At 37.7% G+C, this 24,468-nt stretch overlaps 1 protein-coding gene across 2 annotated transcripts in view; it reads right to left on the bottom strand.

Moving 5' to 3' along the window:
- Positions 1 to 4,561: 4,561 nt before the first annotated feature.
- GPATCH2 (G-patch domain containing 2) overlaps positions 4,562 to 24,468 on the bottom strand; it is a 169,374-nt gene continuing 149,467 nt past the window's right edge. For both annotated transcript variants that reach the window (XM_024739203.1, XM_024739204.1), the window contains 3 exons: positions 23,060 to 23,148; positions 6,510 to 9,754; positions 4,562 to 5,142 (listed from right to left, as the gene is read on the bottom strand). In XM_024739203.1, the coding sequence (XP_024594971.1) occupies positions 9,534 to 9,754; positions 23,060 to 23,148 (310 nt within the window). In that variant the 3' untranslated portion in view covers positions 4,562 to 5,142; positions 6,510 to 9,533. The remainder of the gene's footprint in view (positions 5,143 to 6,509; positions 9,755 to 23,059; positions 23,149 to 24,468) is intronic.

The raw sequence follows: 24,468 nt of genomic DNA, 5'->3' as shown, positions 1-24,468 counted from the left end.
AGTCATATTCAGAATTCTTCTCCAGTCTTATGAGAGTCCCTTGAAGTAATGGGCCTCCTTTATTGCTAGGAATTACTGGGTTAGAATTTGGTAGAGTTGGGCTCAAAAAAGAAAAATGAGGTCAAGTCATTTAGAATACTCCATTGCCACAAGAAGGAACTTTATTAAAGCATTATAAGGTATAATAGTTCCTCTAAAACTATACATTTTTAGATAATTGCACAATCAGAGAAAATTCAGTTGGTCAAGTTATGGTAGTACTTTTCAGTGTTTTATAATACATTTACATTTTAGCCAACATCCTGCAGAAAATTAGTACTATTTGGAAATAACAGAAAGCTTAACTTGTACAAAAAGAGAACGTTTATTATAAGATAAAGGAGTGTCTTATGGGACTGGAGATAAGCCCACAGAAAAGAATTACAACCATGGTCGAATGCACAGGGGTCCTGTATTAACCTGGACAGGCTGTTATTTTAGCTCCTGTCTCCTAATACAAAAATCTAAAAACTGGACAATTAACTGTCATTATGATTTTAGATTTGCTTTATCTGAATCTATGATGGCTATTTAATAAACACTGGCTTAAGCACTTCAGCTTTTACTTTTTCCGTCTGTTAAGTATTTAATGATCTGTAAATAAGCACTTGAGAAAACGCTACCTAAAGGGACCCTGTGCTCTTTTACAACATGAAAAAGCTTTGTGTAATGTGAATGATTCGCCCTCTGATTTATATGTTTGCTCGTAAGATGTTTAGACCCACGTGGTAAGCACCCTGCCCAATAACGTAAGAGGCTTGTTCCATGCAAAGAGATGTCACATTCTCCTATAGAAAAGTGTTGCTTTCTCCACCTCCCCAGGAATGGTCCTCTGGTCTTTTTTGGAGAGAACATCTAGCAAGCTTACACCAGGATCCAGGGCTGTGGGAAACCTAGACATTTTTCTTTACCTCATTCTTTACCTCATTTACATACTGACTTCCTTTGCTGCCCAGACCAATGGCTTCTCCATTCGAGAGACCAGTTATACCAAGTCCAGAATGAAATCTATTAGTTCTAATTCCAAATTCCTGGGAATTGTCTTAGGGAGAGGGTGGGAGGGTGGTGATGTTGAGAACATTTACCAGGAGAAGATAGCTGGGGCAGATGAGCCAGTAGGGTCCACCATAGAAGGCTGGGCTTGGATGTGGGCAAAGGTTTGGAGATTACCTAATCTGGTTCTTCTAGGACAGTCTTTCTCAACTGCATTACTCATCCTCAGGTATCTTTATGACAGTGGAGTTTGAGAATCTCAACTTTTAAAAGTCCTTTCCTGGTGATTCCTATGCACTCTGAAGTTTGGCACTGTTTTAGAATATAGTCTTGAAACGTTTCTGTGAAAAGACAGAATTTTAAATTAAGCATCTCAAGCAAGAGGTCTAAGGCATTTGTCATAGCATATTAGTATTACTCCTGGGCCAACGTCCGTCTCACTGGGTTCTGTATCTCCCAGTTCTGTGAGATCAGTAGCATATACTAGAGCCATGGTAGGTTCCAAAGGCCTTGATGGGCATGGCCAGTGGTTTCTGGAAGATTTTCAGTCAGCTGGTAAGAAATTATTGAGTGCAGGTGGTGGTTAAATTCTGTATTTTTATTGTTTATAGGTTCTAGTCGAACAGATTTTTAAAAAACTTATTATTTGGAGTCATAGCAGAAGTTTATTCTTAAGGGTATGCCCATCAATGGTTATGAAATTAGGAAGATTGTTTAATATCACTTGTCTTTATTGGGAACTGTTAGCAAAGTAAAAATACAATAACACTTCTGACCTTCTCCCCTCAACCAGAAGAGCGAACAAACAAGGACAATTTATCACTTTATTAGAAACTAGAAAAGAAATGGTACCTAATTTAGAGCACCTACTATTTGCCAGACACTGCTAGGGTGTATTGTGTGCATTACTACATTTAACCCTCATAACTCAATGAGGTAGCTATTATTATTTCTTACTTCAGCAAAAAAGGGTGAAACTTGTGAGATTAGTCTCAAAAAATACAGAAGGCATTAGGGCTGGGCACTGAATCTAGTTTGGAATAATTCCAATGCCTGAGCCTTTTATGTCATATAATGTCAACATAACAGAAGAAGCTATGGGTAAAAATGAACCCTCCTTGTTTCTAGTCAAACCCTGTCATTCTTCAAGGAGCAGCCCCAATCCCACCACTTCATGCAGCCCTCCCCTGGCATTCCTTAGAGTTTTTTTCTTGGCACAAGTCATTTAATACTTATAAACATATTTCTATCATTTTTTTCACATTCTAGTATTTCTGAAATTGGGATGGAGGCATCTTGCCAGGGGTAGAGGACCATAGTTTGCCAGTGCTTTTTTTCTTCTTTCTTAATGAAACATAAAATTAAGGTACCTCTTAAACTTGATGGCATCTTAGACTCAATGAAATGTGGTAGATGTTGCTTTGATATTTAACGGTCTGGACGTGTCATATTGAGGTTATGTAAAAATAGTATAACCATAGCATAAATAACTATGGCAGAACTAGTGCTCGCAAACATCCACATGCTTCCCTACTTCCAGCAGCTTCCCTGAAATCCAGTTGGGCCCGTGTGACCAAATCCGGCCAATGGATCCTGAACAGTGACACGTCTCACCCCAGGCCAAGGCAGTTAAGTGCTGGTGTGCTTCTTCTATCTCTCTGTCCCTGCCACAGCAAACTTAGGAGCCAGTAGATATTCAACACTTATTTAACAGATTTACGGTAATATATACTCACGTGATAAGTGGACCATGAAGTCTGCTTCTGCTGAGATTCTACTAAGTGAAGACCCATTACTTTGTATACCTGACATTTTAAGTAGCAGCCCTGGGGTGCGGCCCCTTGTTCCTTTTCCTCTCCACGAAGTTCATTATCGGTGCGCTCAGCTAAACTTCTACAGGCGACATTCCTTTATAATAAAAGGGTCTGGGGATGGGGGGAGAAATAACCTTAGAAAGAGGAACACAGGAATAAAGCATTGGATTTCTAGTTCCTAAAGTAAAGTTCAAAATGTAAGGCTCTTCCTCCAAACTGGAAATATTTTCAGCCTAGGTCCACTTGCTTCCTGAGAAGACTTCAGGACTGACAAATCTCTAGAACAAGATAACTCTCCAGTACGCATCCTTTTCAGAATGCAATGCTGAATTTACTTTTTGTATTGTCTCAGGACGATCCTGTTTGTGAATATGCCTCACGGTATCAACCTGGATTTCCTGGATCTGAAAAAAGTGAAGAGAAAGACTATTTGCTTTTATGTAATCAGAGTCTCTGGAATTTAATCCTATATCCTATTTATGGCTGAGCCAGCCATTCAAAATTAAAATGAACCTTTCATCCATGTGTATCATAAATGGGCATTTATCAGGATTATTTGATTTTGCAATCCATCTGAATACGTAACCTGAATTTGTTTTCTTTCCGTTTCACTATGTAATTACCATGCAACAATAACAAAAGTGACATGTTTGAAGAACAGATAAAATGCTGTAAATTGGCCAGTAATGGCGATATTTCATCTTCTGAAAAACCCATTTATTCTCTCTCTCAACAAATCAAGGCATTGTCAGCCCATCCTCTTCGCGTGGCCAGAGGGGCTCCACCAATTTCTAGATGTAAGTGAGTCCTGGAATGCAGATGAGGGCGACTAACCAAGGCTTTCAGCGCAGGCAGCTGGTTTTTGCTTGCCTCAATTTCTAAATCATCCATAATGGGGCCAAGACCTCCCAAGCACTAAAAAGAGCGAGCTGACATGCTGGACAAACTGTTAATTTTTTCCTGAAGAAGCTGCTATATAGCACATCTGTCACTGCGGCGCGCACACAATTACTCTGCTGCCTGTTTCTAGCTGAGTTGTTAAGGGACATAATGGAGAAACACAACGGGACAGGAGTCAGATCACGCGGGTTTCCTGTGTGCTCGCGATTGTTGCCTCGTTTTGGAAGGCTGTCCCGTGATATTAAAATAGGGGAAGTAGACAAACATGTGTGGAAAGAAATCAGGAGTGATGCAATTAAAGGTGAGGTGTATAAAGATGCGGGAGGGGCAAGAACCAAGCCTTACAGATTCCGGACCACACTGCTGACTGTTGAGAGCCTACAGACACGATGGTCGTTGTTTTACAAATATTGTGGTTTTGTACTTGAAATTTCACAATTTTAATGTGCGCTGTAAAGTGCTTCACATGCACTTAAACAATTGTTTTGTAAACTCTGTACCTCCTACCTGCAACGTGGATTATCTGTAGTTTCCATAATCAATTATAGCCATCAACAAAGAACTTTAGAATTAGATTAGCCACACAGGTATCTAATGGAACCTTAATTCCACGCCCACCTCCCCAACTCATTTGCTCATCAAAACTATAAAATTCTGGCGTTTGAAGAAATTCACTTCAATAGCGATATAAGAATTTGTATATATAAGTATGTATATATATACATACTTATATATATATAAAATATATGTATTAAGTATATAATGAACTCACATACTACTTTAAGTATATAATGAGCTTGTATATTATTTCTCATCCTTTCTGCTTTTATTAAAGAATGCTGCCTTTAGGAAGAAATAAACAATTCCTTGAAATTTAATAGGAAGATGAAAACAGGTAGAAAATAGGTTTGATTGTTCTTTTTGCTTGGGATGCTATCATAATACAGTCTTGTCTTTACCATCTTAGAGCTGAAACATCAAGTATTATACACAGATTTAAAATGCTAGTAATTTATTTTGAGTATTCAAACTAAGAAAAAAAAACAACTAAAGAAACACAAAAATTGCCTTCAATTGTTACCTAACTTCATCCTCGAAAGATTAAAGAGTAAACACGGGACATTCTGATACTGCAACAGGAATGAGGTCGGTGAATCTGAGAATGATTTAAACTCTCTGACAATTCAAAGACAGAAGACGACTCTAATGTACAGATAAAACCCAAAGTGGCGATAGTAGATCATACTCCGGTAGTTAATGGCATTGACTTGCTAGAGACAAATCTGGATCTACTTAAAACGTCAGGTGTGTAAAGTAATGAGTCTTCGCCTAGTAGGAACCCAACAGAAGGAGGCTTCATGGTCCACTTGTCAGTTGAGTATATATTACTGCAAGCCTGTTAAATAAATGAGTATTTAATACCTATTGGATTAAAAAGAAATCCACATACTCTAGCAACTCACAACTCAGTTTTTTGGGAGAAAAGAAAATTTTATCAACATAGTGAGATGCTTTCCTACAGCCAACGGAACTCAACGTTTTAATGAGTATTATAAAATATTTTAAAAATCCAGGCAGGTTTCTGAGAGGTACAGTTTCCCAGAATGAAATGGAGGGACTGTAACACATACGGTCCTGATGGATATTTCAAGTGTCAGAGAGAATTTGCACTCGCTACTTTAGAATCAGAATCTCTGAGTGGAAAGAGACCCTAAGCCGGTTAGTCTAGCCCAGTTTCAGAGGAAACAAACAAAGCCAGGAAAACGTAGTAGAACAGGTCACAACCAGCTGTGAATAAATGAAATCAAATATATTTACCATTTTTTTTCTCTAAAATTTTTTGGAAAATGTTGACATTTTCCAGGGCTTAAAGATTAACAATGAATTTAACTGCACTGTTTGATGTTGTCAATGGGTAGTAATTAAAAAAAAAATTAAAGTCCTTTCAACTCTATTTTTTATTACTTTTAGAAGGAAACATTTAAAGCACAAAGACAATGACTGCTTATAAATAACATTCTCAAACATTGTGTTTATTCTTTCATTCTTTGTTGTACTATTAATATACCTTTCTACTAAAAGAAAAAAAATCCAAAATATTCTTTGCTAAACAACTTCATTTTACAATACCAATTTAGGTCACTTTTTTTTTTTTTAGAAAGACAGTACAGGAGGACATGGTTTTAAAAGGCATGTCAACAGTGATTTTTCTCTTTCATGAAATATCTGCTCAAAATGAAAATATATTGAAGAGAAGCAATTGTCAGTTCAACTAATTGCAAGAATATTAATTCACAATGCTAAAATAAGAATATTAATAAAATGCAATTATTTTGCCATCATGTCTGTATATGGCACACATATGTGCCCTGTAAACATACCTATATGTATACATTAGGCATATCTTTAACCCTACTTGTCTTAACTTCTGTTTGATAGCAACAGTGTGTGTTATAAAATCTATGTTTTAAAATGCTGAGACCAATTAATTGGTAAATTTTAGTTAGCAATGGATTTTCTCTTAAAGGGGTACCATATAATTAAAAAATAAAAGCAAATAAATTTGAGGAGGGAACACAGCCTTAAAAATTGTATTTGGGGAGAAAGAAGGAAAAAAGGAGGAAGGAGGGAAGGAAGGAAGGAAGGAAGGAAGGAAGGAAGGAAGGAAGGAAGGAAATGACCCCCAACACACAATCTGATTAATATCAAGTATAACACCTATATAAAAGCAAAAAGTTGAAGTGCTAATGTAGCCACACTCACCCTCTCTCGGCTACTGCTGGGACTGGATAATTTGGATAGTAGTGGAAGAGACCAATGTACTCTGTAAAATTTTTAGTACAAGCAATTAATTTGATATGAAGCTTTAGATACTGTAGAAGAGTTGGCTTTATGAAGAAGAGAAAAATCTAACCACCTTTTTAAGGAGATATGATTGATACATTCTAAAGGATGAATTCCTTTGCATGCTTTGGGTTCTATGGGCATAGGAACCAGTAAAAATTAACTATAACTCTCTATAAAACATAAATTAGTGAACTTCATATCTTAAAAGATATTCGACTTACATTACAAATTGCATTTTTCAATTGGGTTTATTTCTCCGATTCAGTTCAGGTCCAAGCAGAACTTCAGGTGTGCATTGATTTTTCTTAAATTTCACTGAAAGGTGAAGGGATGTGTGTGCTCCTGGTACATGTCTGTGTGAGAGCAGGGGGGATGCTTGGGATGTTGCCACCTCTCTGCTTTGAGTACTGATTCACATATTCTGTATAGTTAAACACTTCCATAGGATAAGAGATGTTTGAAATCCTCTGTGAGTCACAGAGAGGGCACTAGATGTCAAGATTGAGACCTTTCTTCTATCAGGGGAAAATATAAAGATGAATTGTTTTGGGGGGCTGAGTTAGAGAGCACCCAAGCTCAGTGATATCTTAGAGAAGGTTTGCTTCAGAAGGTTGGTACCTGTCCAGGAGGACAAGAAAAAGTTTTCATACAGCTGCAATATTTAGTTAAGGAGTTGCCCCGTGCCAGCTGGTATATGTGGTCTGTCCTCCTTCACCGTGAGGGTTAGAACTTGGTAAAGTGAAAAAGAACGGTCAAGTCCTTAGGAATTTAGGATCAGTCAGTCTCACAGTAATCTCATTGTGTGTTATCAGTGGCTCTACATTTGGCTTTTCAAAATTCTAGGATTTTAGAAGATCTTCGGGCAATGGAATTAAACAAACAAACAAATAAAAAGAAACTTCTGAACAGATCCTAGAGCACTGTATACTACCATAAAGAAGTTTTAAACTGGAATATAGACAATTTTACCCCTTACATAGATAGAATGAGTAGTCAACAAAAACCTTTTTTGAAAAATGGCGAATTTCCAGGTAACAAACTTGTAGAAAAGAATCATACAACAAGGTTACTTTATCCAATAAGAATGCTCACCTGATAGCCTAAGGAGAGCATAAGAGCAACTCACCTGGTAGTCTATAGTCCTCTAACCAACTTGTCCTTTTACCACGATACTCCTAGGAAAGAAGATAATTCTTAAAAGGAACGCGTCCTTAAAAGGAAATCTGGCAAGCCACGAGGCCTTTCCAATAGCAGGCTGAACTTCCTCTCCCTAACTGGCAGTATTTTCTTTAGGGGACCACCTGGGACAGGTCTGTTACATGCACAAACCTCCTCTCCCCGCTTTAAAAAACTCTTGGGGGATTGACAAATTTCCAAAAGCCTATTAGACAGGAGCCCAGAGGAATTTTATCACAGTAAAACTACTCTGTATGAGACCATAATGGTGCAGACATGTCATTATATGCTTGTCCAAGCCCATAGAGTGTTCAATACCAAAAGTGAACGGTAATGCTAACTGTGGACTTCGGGTGATTTTTGATGTGTCAACGTAGGTTCATCAATTTTAACAGCGTCCCACTCTGGTGAGGGAAGTTGGTAACAGGGGAGGCTGTGCATGCGTGGGAGCAGGGGATTTATGAGAAATCTCTGTACCTTCCCCATAATTTTGCTGTGAACCTAAAACTACTCTAGAAAAAGAAAGGGTTAAAAAAATAACATTAGAAGGGTGAGTCACGTGAGTTATCTTGGCGTTCACTCAACCAACAAAGGCCATTATAAAGAGAATAGTATTATTAGTCCTTAATAATGAAGATAACTAATCAACATCTAAACTAAGAGCAATTTAGAATCTCTGACGTTAGGGAGCAGATGATTCAGATATAACAATACGAGGCACAAAGTAAAAATGACTTGTTTTGCTTGGTTTGAAGGTAACTGCTTAGATGTTAGAAAGGGCAAATCAGTACCGTTCATTTTTTGTTCACCTTGTATATGGGCTGGACCATTGCCAGAAATCTGAATTCTTGGGAGAGCCACTTAAATCTTCGAATACATTGAGTCGATATTCTAACTTACTCTGATGGTTAAAATTTAAAATCAGTTTACTACAGTTGAGTTGATCTTAAAAAAATACCAACCTTTGGGAAGAAAGAGGTAGAAGGAAGTCTAGATTAATGGAATTTACAGTTCAGTCATGGTGAATTTAAAAAATATTTTCCTTTCCATAATTATTTTATGTTCTAAATGAGGTAAAATTTATAAAATCTGCATTAAAGTCATGTTGAGGGCACTCTGGTGATCACAACGATGAGGTTTATTTTTGTCGACATGTCAGAGGGAAACGTTAATTGCTGTTTGTCAACTGTGAACTTCATACTACACTGTCCAAGGATAGACAATGGGTGTCACCCTGTTAGAGAATCCTAACAAAAAAGCCATATTCAAGGAATATGAAATTGGCCAGCCTTTCAAACAAAGATGTGCTTCGGACTTCCCTGATGTGATGATAGGTGTTTTCGGTTACAACAGACAGGGCTGATGTGAAACACAACCCTTCCCGGCTAATCCCATTTTAGAAACATGTGGGCGTGCTCAGTTGCCAGGGCATGGAGCACACACATGAATGAATCAAGCTAAAGCATTAGAAATTACTGACATACAAGATCAAAATAAATAAGACAAATTGAGCTGTTCTTTACACCTAGAATGTAAATTGCTGAACATTTTTAAAAGGTAAAGGTGTTTAGCACCATGAATTGTGATGAAATCCCACTTCTATCATTGTGGCAGAACCGTACGCAGCTAGGAAGCTAGAGTGACAAGTTTGAGGCTTTGATGTTAGATTTCGGCTTCAAAAATAGAAGCTATGTTATAATTTTAGAACAATGGGATACATAGCGCAAATGCAACTGGTAAAACATCTCTTCTTTGCTTTTCTTCTTAGGCAGATTTTCCTGAATTGGAGGCAGTGGCTGTGGGGATGCTTTTTGGTAGAGGAAATCCAAGTCCTAATCCTTTTGGCCTCTGCATGGCTTGAATCGGCTCAGCGATCCCCTTGCCATCTCGTCCAAGACCTGACCCAGGTGTCCAGCCCATATTCTGGAGCATTCGATTTCCAATGTTGTTTTCTAGGATTGGCTGGGCGTTTTCTCCTACAAATCCTGAAATTAGAAAATGACAAAAAAAAAACAACCCCCCAAACCACTGTTATTTATGAACACAAGTGAAGAGCCTCTTAGGCTAAGAAAACCACATGTTCCTAAGTTTTTCTTTCAACCAGGTACCCGGGAGGGTTGTTGATTCACCTTTGGATAAGGAGCTTGCTGTAGTAGAGGGATCAATGAAAAAAGGGCCTTGGTTAGTTTCAGCTCTACCACTTAGTAGCTGGTTAAGTTATTTAACCTCTTTGGGGCTTCTGACTTCTCATCTGTAAAACAGGCATAACACAAAGCCATCAAAACTCAACTACCAGGTCATATCTTGTGGTTACTCTTCCTTGACAATTAAAGAAGTGGTCATCAAGCAACTAACATTAGAGACTGTGTAGGAAGAAAAGGGGTGAAAGTATTTTAAAACCACCTTTTAGTGAGAACATATTCAGTACGGTCTCCTGTAACGGGGCTTCCCCAAAAGTCTGTTGTAGAACTTTGAAGGATATAGTATTTGCCCACCATTCCGTCCTGAGGGCTCCAGGGATAAAGACCTTTCCAAAGGTCTGCAGGATGCCTGTGGCATACCAGCTCAGTCCTGGGTCCAGCATGTTTCTGCTCTGAAATGTAGGCTATGTTTTCCTAGACAGTCTGAGGGTTGAAATGAGCAGTTGTTGACAAGATCACTCACTACTCTCCAAGGCTTGTGAGTCAGATGTCTCTTTGGTACCAAACCATGTGCTCCCTGCACCCCTTTCCCATCATCATCCATCTTTCCTCCCTGATTTGGGATTATGACAGCACCTTCTACCTCACCTCACCCCGCCAAATTTGGGATTCTCTGTCCTACTTCTCTAAGATTGTGTTTAGGATGGTGGTACAAGGCACAGAAGGCTCCTTAACCACCAGTAACAATAACAAAAAATATTATCTATGGGAACGCAGCATATAGAGTTCTATTTCTTGACCTGGGTGGTGGCTACACGAATGGCCAATTTATTATTGTGTTTTAAAACTGTATCTACACGTTTCGATATATTCTCTGGTACATGTATCTCACAGTAAAAAAATAGAATAACAAAGAAAAGAAATGTCAGGGTTGAGCTAACAGTATATTTAATCTGGTAATTTGTATCTGGCTTTCTGGGGGATAGCGAGTGGGTTTTTCCTTGTGATTCAAACTTACAGAAGGAAATTGCAAATAGAGATGAGTTTTATAACCGAAACTGATGAGTTTTATAACTGAAACTATAGAGTAATCATCAGTTGATTTTTGCAAGACCTTTACCAAACATTTTGATATTCTCAATCTTCAGTACATTTTCTGACTGAGAATAGAATACACTGTTGCCATTTGCTGACTTCATTACAGGGAGTGAGAACTGGGCTACCACAATAATGAGTTGGTTTCGGATTTTTCAAATTGGTTCTTAGCTCATTGAAACAAGTATCTTAATATGTAATAGAAAAAAACGGGCTTCCCTGGTGGCGCAGTGGTTAAGAATCTGCCTGCCAATGCACAGGGGCACAGGTTTGAGCCCTGGTCCGGGAAGATCCCACACGCCGCAGAGCAACTCAGCCCATGCACCACAACTACTGAGTCTGCGCTCTAGACCCCACGAGCCACAACTACTGAGCCATCGTGCCACAACTACTGAAGCCTGCGCACCTACAGCCCATGCTCTGCAACAAGAGAAGCCACGACAATGAGAAGCCCGTGCACCGCAACGAAGAGTAGCCCCCGCTCGCCGCAACTAAAGCCCACGCGCAGCAACGAAGACCCAACGCAGCCAAAAACCAAACAAGTAAATAAATAAATTTATTAAAGAAAAAGAAAAAAAAAAGAGAGAAAACCTTCAACTGCAAACAGCTTGAATGGCCAAAGACTGGTACCAAAGAAAAATTCTGGACTAAAGTTATTTACTGCTTGACAAAGGCAAAATATACATACACAGAGATTTTATGTATACATTTAAACTACATAAAAATATACATATAAATACATATAAAATATAAAAAATGGAACTCTTAATTACCAAAAGAACAAAGAGAAGCGTTTTGTCAGACCTCTTGTTTAATATAACAACAAAAAGGCAATAAAGTTTTTTTTTAAGTTTTTACTTTGTAATTATGATAATGGTGACAACAAAGACAGACCACCAAGGCATCTAACTGTTTTCCGAACAGCTGCTGCTCAGGTGTGTCAGATTAAATGGTGTACTAGCATTTTGTCTTATATCCCTAATTTTTTAGTGATCACCATGAATTAATTTAATTCCATCGATAAGCTAAGATCAGATCAGAGGGCTAATGCTGCTTTAGGTTACACATCTATTTAATCATATTTTCAATACAAGAGCTTTCAAAGGTTCAGGTTTAAATTTTAATATTTAAGAAAAAACATGAGGTCAATTTAAAACGTCTCTGCACAAATTGCTAAACTGCGGTCAATTCTCAGTTCGAAGTGAATAGTAAATAACGGATTCACTCTTGTAATTTTAAAATGTTGGTGTTTCAAGCATGGTGGCCTAGCAGTGGCCACCCTATTCCTCCCATGCTTTTTTGTCTATATTTTTAATTGAAGTATAGTTGATTTACAAGGTTGTGTTAGTTTCTGGCATACAGCGAAGTGATTCAGTAATACATACATATATATACATATATGTATACACATATATATATATAAAATATTCTTTTCCTTTATGGTTTATTACAGGATAATGAATATAGTTCCCTGCACTATACAGTAGGACCTTGTTTATCTATTTTATAAATAGTTGTGTGTATCTGCTACACACAACTTGTATACATTTAAACTGAATGTTTAAATGTATTCCTATTTTATCCCAACCCCCTATCCCATTTCCCCTTTGGTAACCATAAGTTCATGCTTGGTTTTTATACAGGCAGAAAAGAATCCATTCTCTCTCTTTTTAATGCTGGTTTCATTTTTCTTCGTAACAAAAAATAAAATAAAGCATTATCTTTACAGTAAAAAAAAAAGAATGTTTAATTTCTCAAATGTTAAATCTTTCCACACTGAAACAAAGATGCCATAAACAAACAAAAAACAATGGCTTTTCTATACAACTTAAAAAACAACAACAACAGATACTTCACTTTTCATGGGAAATGATTCTAGAGTGAGATCTACTATTGGTCGCTCATCCTTTTATGAGATTAAGACATGGGAGTGGAACAGCTCAGTCTCAGCACAGCATCCGACAAACATCATTTCCTTTTCTTTTGTTCCTAGCAGTGCTAAATCCTTTAAGTCCTTTCCTGGGAGGCTCTCCTCCTGCTTGGGCAATTTTAGCAACACAGAGCCTCCTAACCCTTCTGCCAGCCCTGCTCCCAGCCCCCTTTCTGCTGGATCTCTTACATCTATTACAGCTGAGTCGGTCCTTTCCCTTCAAATCTTCCAAAGTGTATTGTGGATGGTAGTTCACTGGTGTAATTGGCTCAAGAGATGAAAATCTTGTATCGGTCTCTTTTAGCTGTTAATCTATCCAGCTGACTGCAAGCCTAATTGGCACCTTGTTTAGTCATTTGGCTCCTAAAGTGTTGTATTGATGTTGGGTAAACAGCCAGTGGAAGGGGAGGTGACACATGCTGCTTCCCACATAACAGCTAGTGCATTGCTTCAGTCCCGACCCTGTATTCAGAAGGCTTTTAATGGTTTATGTTCATTCTTTCTTCCCATCCATCCTCTTTCCCCATTACTTTACTAGCCAGCTGAAGGGCAGGATTATTGTTATTATTATATGTGACGTTATTAGAATTGCAATTTATAATACTGTCCTGTTCTCAGTAACTAATTTAGGGACATGGGTTTTTGATTGCTGTTAAGAAAAGAAACAGCATTGAGCACAGTTTGGGATGTGAGAAAGTGGTAGCTGTTACTAGTTTTTGTCAAATGTTTTAATTATTTCTTAATATAGAAAAGCCTAATTCAGACCATTCTACATTTTATCTGCAATATTTCAGACATTTTTCATGGGAATTTTGTTAAAGAAAATCAGTTCAAATAGATAACTGCTTAAAAATACAAGCCACTTTTTAGAAAATGAAATGTAAAACTAGTTACTTGGTTTTTTTTTTTAATTAATTAATTGGCTGTGTTGGGTCTTCCTTGCTGCAGGCGGGCCTTCTCTAGTTGCAGTGAGCGGGGGTTACTCTTTATGGTGTGTGGGCTTCTCATTGCGGTGGCTTCTCTTGTTGTGGAGCGCGGGCTCTAGGAGAGTGGGCTTCAGTAGCTCTGGCTCGCGGGCTCTGTAGTCTTGGCTCGCGGGCTCTAGAGCACAGGCTCAGTAGCTGTGGTGCACGGGCTTAGTTGCTCCGCGGCATGTGGGATCTTCCCGGACCAGGGCTCGAATCTGTGTCCCCTGCATTGGCTGGCAGATTCTTAACCACTGCGCCACCAGGGAAGCCGTTTTTGTTTTTGTTTTTGTTTTTTTTTCTTAAATGATGAAAACTTTGCATAGTAGGGAGTGAAAAAACATGGTCAGTATTGACATGTCTGGAGAAGGGAGTGTTTTGTTTTGTTTTGTTTTGTTTTGTTTTTTGCAGTACGCGGGTCTTTCACTGTTGTGGAGTCTCCCGTTGCGGAGCGCAGGCTCAGCGGCCATGGCTCACGGACCCAGCCGCTCCGCGGCATGCGGGATCCCCCAGGACCGGGAAACGAAACCATGTTCCCTGCATCGGCAGGCGGACTCTCAACCACTGCGCCACCAGGGAAGCCCGGGGAATGTTTTTATTAAAACACTGAAGGCACACAGGGATGTTTGATGCTATAATATGATCAGGACCATTTATGGTCTACCTACTACGTACCTGGCAAGTGGTTTAATTGCTAGGCATGTAACATTCGTTATCTCCATTCCTCATAACAGTTGTGCAGGGGGGAATTATAATGGGCCTCAGAGAGATGAAGTACTTGACCATTACCACATCCTAAGCTAAGATTCAAACTTTGGTTAAGCTTACTCTTAAAGCCTACACACTTGCCATTACCTACACTGCCTCCCTATGAGCATTAATGGCAAATAAACAATTTTAGTGGAGATGATGCTCCAAACCATTAAAATAAATTAATTGGGTTACATATTAATTGCAATACTAACTTCTCTCAATTTGCATTTGGACAGTATTCAGCGTAGTACACACACTGACATACTTGGATAACTTAAAATATAATGGTGCAGCTCTTAGAGATTACCAGTGCTTCTGTAGCCATCATTTCTTTTGATCTTCTATAGCAACCTGAAAGGTTATTATTGACTCCACTTACAGAAGAAACTGAGGTTTAAAGAGGAAATGCACCTGCCCAAAGTCAACTAGTCAGAAAGTGCCCCAGTTAGAACTTGAATTTAGGACATCTGAGTCTAAATGTTACCCTTTCACTGAATATTGATCTTAAAATATTCTATCACCATTAGTTTGTATTATGTCATTTCTTCTGCCACATTTCCCCAAATGACTGAGATTTTAATATATCCATAAATTTCAAACTCCTGGAAAAAAACTGCTAAACTCGCATAGCAAGTCTGTTTGAAGAGTGTTTCAACTTTCCTGAAATACCTCAAAATTCCCTTTGTTTGTTATTAACCCAGCTACTCTAGCTTTCTTTGGCTGAGATTTAAATGACAATTTATGTTTTAGTTGTATTTATTGTAAACAGCATATACTGAATTTTGTTCTTTTATTCTTTATGATAATCCTTGAATTTAATGGATGCATTTACTCCATTTACATTTATTGTGATTACTGATATGTTTGGATTATTTTTACACTGTTACTTAAGCTATTTACCTTGCCTTTTCTATACATTTTTGTTTCCTCCTTTCTGGCATCCATTGCTTGCTTATACAGCTTGAAAATTACATACTATATTTGTATTCTTTTAATGATTACTTTTAAACGTTAACACGCATACCTGACTTATTATTCCCTCACATTTTACATATTATTGTTGTCCAGAGTTCTGGCTCCATCTTACTTTTCTACACCCAGATCAATCCTCTTTATGGTCATTGTCACTATCATCATTATTACTTTTATACATTCAATGTAAGCTTAACTTTATGCACGTTTAACAATTTCTTTGCTCCCAACTCCTTCTTGATTTTTATTCTTTTTCTTTTTTCATGGATTCCATTTTCTTCTATATGAGTTATTGAATTTAGTAATGATGGGTCTTTACCTGAAAATGTCTTAATTTCATCCTCACTCTTGGGAAATAATTTAACTGGAGAGAAAACTCTATGATGATTCAGTTATTTCATCTCACACTTTGAAAATATTCTCTAATTTTCTTCATTGCACCGTTCTTTCTAAGTTTGTTGCCAGTGTAATTTCATTCCTACGTAGGTTATATCTTTTCTCCTCGGTTGCCCTTAAGTTCTTCTCTTTGTCTTTGGTGTTCTAAAGTTTTATTACAGTGTGTCTAGGTATGACCTTATTTATATTTACAACTTCTCGATAGACTTGTACTTTTTGAACATGAAGATTCAAGTTTTCTTCATTTTTAAAAATTCTGCCATTTTCATTGAATTCTTTCAACATTCTCCTGGAATAATGCACTTCCCTATTCTTTCTACTTTTTCTGGAAGTTCTGTTGTATTAGACATATATTGAACTGCATGCTCCTTCAAGTTCTCTGGCTATTCTTTCATATTTTCCATATTTTTATCCCTCTGTGCTTCTTTTAGGTAGTTTCTTCAGATCGCTCTTAAAACTCACTGTTGTTTTTTTTTTTTCAGCTGTATCTAATGTACTGTTCAACTCATCCAGTGAGTTTATAATTCTCAAGATATTTTCATAATAAATAAAATAATCTCAAATTTCTACTTGGTTTTTATTACATCTGTCTTTTCTTTTTTCAGTTATTCCCTTCGTTCTGAATGTTTTAATAATGGATTCTTTTAATTTTGGTTTGTGAGGTCATCTTCATAGGTTCTCATTTGTGGTGGTTCTTGAGACATGGGGTTGAAGGTGTGTACCTCTAGAGTGGTTTTGCACTTGCTTCAAAGACCAGTTTTTATGCTAATTTTTGGCTTGGTGTCATTTGAAACTAGAAAATCATATGTGAAGGTAGGCTCTTGGTTACAAATCTTCAGAGAGTTTTCTACTTGGAGCCTCGGTGGAAACCAGATTCTTAATTTTCCTGTGCTTGTGGGTGAGTTTTGTTTCTAGTCTGCCTTGTCCTGAGGATAGAGCTTATCAGACATTCTGGCTTGATAAGGAGCCTTACACAAGCTCCCCAGCTTGCCTCTCTTTCCACGAGGGCACTAACCAACAAGCCTCAAGGCTTCTGAGACTGGCATAGGCATGGGGGTGCTTGGGACCATTTCTCTCTTTCTTTCCTGCACTCTCAGCTATGCATCTAAAGGAGATGGTTTCACATATTATTCAGCATGTCCAGGTATTCTGTGGTTTGAGCACTTTCTCATTATTTAGTCTTTCATACTGTCAGGAACAGCAATTATTTTCTATCTAACATGTGTCTTACCTTCTTAAGTGTTTCTTGTATCATATGACAATGGAGAGCTATTTAAGACTCTACTGAGACACATGACTGAAAGGTGGTTCATATATCCAAGAGGGAGAGAGTTACATACTTCCTAGGCTTTTGCAATATGTTTAGATATAGTTTGGTTTCAAAATGAATAACAACAATTCCCCGCCCTCTGCCCCCCTCCCCCACTGAAGTCTGCCTGTTTTAAAATCCTGGAAGAGATAAGATAATCTACAGTGGTCATACAGATCCAGTGACAAAAGAAAATAAAAATAAAAAAAATAGGGGACTTCCCTGGTGGCACAGCGGTTAAGAATCCACCTGCCAAGGCAGGGGACACGGGTTCGATTCCTGGTCCGGGAAGATCTCACATGCCGCGGAGCAACTAAGCCCATGCGCCACAACTACTGAAGCCCGTGTGCCTAGAGCCTGTGCTCCGCAGCAAGAGAAGCCACCGCAACGAGAAGCACGCGCGCAGCAACGAAGAGCCAGCACGGCCGGAAAAAAAAAAACAGAGGTTAACGTGGTAAATTTAAAATATATAATTATTGATAAGATAAATTTGGACAACTGAAGAGACATAACATCTTGAAAAGGAGCTTGGTTACATCAAACATTTCCTGATTATGTTCAGTATGACTTAAAAGCACACCTTTTAGAAACCTTCACCCATTATGATTTACAATCTGCCTTTATTGCCTTCAGTCTTCATAAAGATTATTTTATTATTGAAATATCGGTAGGATGCAGAGGAGAAGTCACAAAAAGCTGCGATGTAACCCCTTGCTAAGAAGTTGCATGCCCACAAAGACACAGTTATGCTGGAGCAGTATCTACACCGAGATATCGAACTTCTAATTTAAAATGTAGAGAAGAAAGTCTACTACTTATGATAAATACTTTCCCTATGATAATATTTCAATAGAAAGCAAAATAGTAACAGCAAATACTAATTGTGGATAACAATGAATTTAGTAATACATAGTGGACAAAACATTTTTTTAAAAATGTGGTAGGGCTTCCCTGGTGGCGCAGTGGTTGGGAGTCCGCCTGCCGATGCAGGGGACACGGGTTCGTGCCCCGGTCCGGGAAGACCCCACATGCCGCGGAGCGGCTGGGCCCGTGAGCCATGGCCGCTGAGCCTGCGCATCTGGAGCCTGTGCTCCTCAACGGGAGAGGCCACAACAGTGAGAGGCCCATGTACCGCAAAAAAAAAAAAAAATGTGGTAGGCACAATATCTCAATAAACATACTTAAGTCTTTTTAGTATCAAATCCTCAGTAAGCTGTGACTTCTACCAAAAACACAAGACCATAACCAACATTGCTGACAGCCTTTTAAAAACGTGTTAATAACATTCCTATTTTGCTCACTGCTTTTCTTTACCTTTACAGATGACATTTTTCAAACTATGAAATGCATTCTGCCGGCAAACCTTCTTGCTTCAACAGTTCTCAGTTTTATAATAGTAAATCTACATTCTTTGCTACTGAGACATCCACTATCTTTTGGCATGTGACTTTGAATGAGGCAGAGAACAAGCCATACATTTAAAAATCAATACCTAACCTTATCAATATTCATTTTACTTTGTCAATACAAAATACGAAGGTGAAAGAGCAGTAAAAAGCTAAAGCACTGAAATAAATTCAGTGTTCCTGTCACAATTAATAAATGTTCAACCGATAACACTACTGGCTAGTCTATAGCCTTACTTAAATTATGCTTCAGTGTTATTGTTACAACAGGGTGGGTAAAATGTTCAATACACTAGCAGGTAGAGATGATCAGATTTGGGGTTATTAATTTCATAGGGAACTTAAAATCTTTAAAAATATTATTTATTATGGATACAGTATATAACTGTTTAGCATCTTAAATTGTTGTATAAGCACAGTTTGGGATTATAAAGTGCCTAATTATAGTTTTCTGATAAACTCTGGCTAAATCTTTTCTAAATCTGCTATTTGATGACATAATATGTCATATATAAATCAGAGGGGATCATCAAACAATATTCAGCCTGTCAGCCTTTTAACTCCCATTCCTGATTTCAAATCAGAAAGTGTTACCTTCACCTGTCTTTTTCCAGCTTTGATTGAATGTTGACTAAAGGTAGAAGGAACTGTGAAAACACAATTCAATGTGTTTTCTGGGAGGTCTATAAGGGCCTACAAAATGGCAAGAATAGTTTCTTGAAAATAATTCTACATGCTAACTCAACTTTGGAAGCTTATAAAGATAAGATTCTTTGTTATGTGATTAACTATATTCCAGAATTTGAAAACTATAATTTTTGGAGACAAGATGATCTAGGATTCATAACCTTATTATCAAAGTGCATTTATGCAAAAGCATTTCTTACTTGAATTTGGAGAATAATCTTCACCTTAGAGTTGATTCATTTGTATTGGAAGATATTCTTTTTAAAACTAAGGATTTTTTTTTTTTTTTTGCGCAGTACGCGGGCCTCTCACTGTTGTGGCCCCTCCCGTTGCGGAGCACAGGCTCCAGACGCGCAGGCTCAGCGGCCATGGCTCACGGGCCCAAGCACTCCGCGGCACGTGGGATCTTCCCGGACCGGGGCACGAACCCGTGTCCCCTGCATCGGCAGGCGGACTCTCAACCACTGCGCCACCGGGGAAGCCCAAAACTAAGGATTTTTAAGTAACCTCATTCTCCTCCTCTTTGAGAGGAACGGTTATGCATGGATTGTAAAAATGCATCGAAAATGAGCAACCTAATTCCCCTACTCCAATACTATTGGATTAATTACAAAAATGCCTTAAATTTCTGTAAGTTATGTTCTTTTAGGTAAATAATCTAGTAATAGAATCAAAATCTTGAGTCTTAAGAGAAGCACTAAAGTTTTGAAATATAACACTGGAATATGCTGGTGTAAGCTTATGAATGTCTTAGGCTAAAGTTTAATGTTTATACCTATACGCTGTAAAAATGATTTCCTCTGATGCTACTGAGTTGTAACATCAAAATCACCCTGTAGAAATAATCACATTACGCTCTCCCCAACCATTATGCATTTTCCTTCTCACTTCACATATGTTCAGAGTGTTAGGACCTGACCCTGATAGTCTCTCTTCCTTATTGCTGGCTCTGAGGTGCTTTAGTCACATTCCCAAGATTGTTCTTGTACTATTTCTGCCACCAGTGTTTGAATCATTGAAAGGTAAGAGAATTCAGGGGTCCATTCAACTGGAATGGGAATATTAAAGAACGCTATACCTGCCTTATGAAAGATTTGAGGAACTTATGACATGTATTTGATCTAAAAGTGGCTGTATGTTCCTGTATAAAGAGATATATTAGAAGTGTTGTAATGAAAGTTCTGTATTTCTATACAGCAAATTTAGATAAATCTTTTATGGCACTTAAGATACATAATAGTCTATATAAATATAAATAAATTATATAATAGTCTATTTATATATAAAGATATATATATATATAAAATTGCATAAGAAACATGGAATAAGACGGTCTTTATATATGTATTCTTACAGAAAGGCCATATGTATGTTATGAAAAGATCATGAGTTTAGGAGTCATGCAGACATTGGCTTGAATCCTCCCTTTGCCCTTCGATCATTCTGCCTTCTTAGGTAGCTAAAGAAGACCCTAACACATGTCTGAATCTTCATTTTATGGTGTAAAGTGAATGATAATAACACCTAAGTCATCAAGTTGTTGCAAAGATAAAATAAGGTTTTGGTACATAGTAGGCACCCAGTAAGTAGTAAATATTATTCTACATGAACACAAACACATTCTGCACACAGGTATTTCCTACTTCCAAATTCTGAAAATTCAACAAAGTTAGAGGATGGAGATCAGATATCGCACTTGTAACTATACTTATAACTACAGTTCATAATTTAGCCCTTTATGTGGATGGAACAACTGTATGTGGGTGCTCCAATTTTAAGTTATTCTTTAATGTTTTAGTGCTGAACTATGGGATAGGTCTACTGAATACAGAATTCAAGCTTCACCTCTTTTACTTCCTTTGAAATCATCATGTCAAGATATCTGTCTATTCATATCTGTTATCTATATCTGTATTTTCCCCTTCTCACTGCTTACTCTCCTGTTGAATCTGAGTCTTATTTTCATATTCTGTAATTAATCTTGGAGAACATAACTCTTCCTATAAAAGAATTCCTAAATGAAGCTGAGAGAGACAGTTTATAAATATGAATGGTTAAGGACCCCAAGCAAGAGGCCACTACTATAATAATAACTTTGTAATTGATCAAGGATCTACATGGAAAGCATTTTCTCATAGTCAGTTTGCTGAATTACAAACCCATACAGTTAATTGTTTGTTCCTGTGCGCGTGTCCACATTTAAGCCCTAGTCGGCTCCCTTATCACAGGTTTTTATCTCTGCTTCCCACACCACTGCTCTTGCACGAGATCTTTTTTTTTCTATTTAACATCTTTATTGCAGTATAATTGCTTTACAATGTTGTGTTAGTTTCTGCTGTATAACAAAGTGAATCAGCTCTACATATACATATATCCCCATATCCCCTCCCTCTTGCATCTCCCTCCCTCCCGGCCTCCCTACCCCACCCCTCCAGGTGGTCACAAAGCACCGAGCTGATCTCCCTGTGCTATGCGGCTGCTTCCCACTAGCTATCTATTCTACATTTGGTAGTGTATATATGTCCATGCCAATCTCTCACTTCGTCCCAGCTTACCCTTCCCCCTCCCTGTGTCCTCAAGTCCATTCTCTACATCTACGTCTTTATTCCTGTCCTCCCCCTAGGTTCTTCAGAACCATTTTTGTTTTCTGAGATTCCACATGTATGTGTTAGCATACGATATTTGTTTTTCTCTTTCTGACTTACTTTACCCTGTATGAAAGACTCTAGGTCCATCCACCTCACTAGAAATAACTCAATTTCGTTTCTTTTTATGGCTGAGTAATATTCCATTGTATGTATGTGCCACATCTTCTTTATCCGTTCATCTGTCGATGGACACTTAGGTTGCTTCCGTGTCCTGGCTATTGTAAATAGAGCTGCAATGAACACTGTGGTACATGACTCTTTTTGAATTATCGTTTTCTCAGGGTAAATTGCACGAGATCTTGCAATACATATTAATCTTATTCTTATCCTTCCTTACCAAGCTCAGGTCTTTGCCTTTCCAGGAAGGCTTCCTGTCCCCTTTGGTCTAGTGACTTCTCTTAGCTCAAAACCTGTGGTTCTCCCTATAATACACTCATTAGAATGACATGGTGTTTGAGGTGGAAATGATGAGAGATCTTTTATTCTAATGCTAACTTGTCTAAGTAAGGAAAGACAAAATCAAAGATCTCTGCAGAGCTGGGTGTAGAAACTAGACTGCCACATTCATGACCAGGCTGGCATCTACTACCACATGGGCCTTGTGTTTTGAGGCTGCTTCAATACTTGTGAATTCATTACTATTAATTTCCTCTGGGGTTATTTACCTTTTCATCAATTTATGCCTTGTTTTCCCAACAAGTCTGTAACTTTCTTGAGGCCAAAGACACAGCCTTTGAAGTATCTGTATCCTGTAATACCTCACCCAGTTTTGCACGTGTGTAGGAAATACTTTAGTGATCGGTGGCCTGAAAAACCTACACACGGAACTCACAATACATCCTGACACCAAACGCAAATGATTTGCTTTACTGGTTTCTTGTAACTGTGCTTCCTCCTCAGTGCTAGTGATTAAGGGTTATCTGTATTTTACTCTTGATGATTTATGAACTTTATATGTGTGTTTTGCCCCAAGCCCTTTTTCTTTTACCTGCTGTAGTAGGTCCAGGCAAAGGTGCAGCTTTTCTTCTCCGTTTGATGTCTCCAGTGCATAGGGATCCTAAATGCATGCTTGTTTGCCTACAAGTAATTATCAGAAAAAACTATTAACAAAGGAGGGAAAAAAATGACACATAAATACACAGCTTGTATAATCTGAACCTAAATCAAAACATTCTCAACAAAGATGGAGCAGCCTAGTAAAACCACCAATCTTGTTTATATCGAAACATAATTACGTTTGTTGACAAGCGTTCAGCAGCTAAATGCGCCATCATAAATTGTTACTGGAATGAATAATATAAAAGGAATGCTTTTTAATTTTCAAAACTGGCAATCTTTCTGGCTCAACATAAAATCAAGCACTGTTGCTTCTGACAGGAAAATAGCTAAGATTAATTATCTAAAGAGAGCACAATATTGTTGCTAGGTTATCAATTGGTTACTAATGCTTTACTGTCAGAACAACATTTATTACAGGAAAAGTATGATCAATTTCTTTTAGGATATTATGTGGCAGTGAATTCTCTTAAAACATTTTAAATAGAAGGAAATAGTGATGTTCTTCCTGACAAGTCACAGGATTAGAATTCTTTAATTATTTATTAGCTAGGTGAGGAAACAATTTGAATGCATTAATGCTGATATTGATACTAGACAAGCTAACGTGATATTGGATTACCTTTGTAAAGACATGATGTATAAGAACTAAGAAGCAGACCTTCTGCTACTCTTGGAACTAGTCAGAATTAGACTGTCTGTCTAACATGGACTCCTAAATTTACGAGTTTTGGAAAAATTAGAAATGGCTCAATTGGAAATCAAGACAAACTAGTAAGATGGAAAAGCTGTGAAAGTCTTCAAGATTTTCAGGCTATAGAGGACTCTTATGTTCACGTCCTGGATTATAATCCCCGACATGGGGTTGGGATAGTACCTGGGGATCATGAAGCAGAAATAAATAAAGCATGTTTACTAGAAAACACGACTTTTTAGTAATTCAGAGAGATATGTGGTAGTATACTGAAGTTTTATAGGGCCCAATTAGAAAACAACCAGATTATTAGAGAAAAATGTAAAAGGAAGAAACTAATTCAGGTAAAACTCAAAATATATACTTCCACACTTATACCCAGGTGTTTAAATATAATGAAAGATTGGAGTTGGGGAGTAAAATTACATTAAATACAGATTCTATCTATAACGTACAAAGTAAAGTACAATCAATGAGCTGGCTAATCCAAGGGGTATATACAACCAAAGAAGCATACTGTGAAAATCTATCAATATAGGTAGAAGCAAACGGGTATTTATCTAGTTTTCTCTTCCCTTTGTATTGATGGCATAATGATTCTCTTTTATAAATATTTATAATTATTAAAATATTTTTTCTTTTATAAA

The sequence above is a fragment of the Neophocaena asiaeorientalis genome, unplaced genomic scaffold (genome assembly GCF_003031525.2).
Source record: "Neophocaena asiaeorientalis asiaeorientalis breed wild unplaced genomic scaffold, Neophocaena_asiaeorientalis_V1.1 scaffold477, whole genome shotgun sequence".
Taxonomy (NCBI): domain Eukaryota; kingdom Metazoa; phylum Chordata; class Mammalia; order Artiodactyla; family Phocoenidae; genus Neophocaena; species Neophocaena asiaeorientalis.
This window is presented reverse-complemented; position numbering and strand designations above follow the sequence as displayed.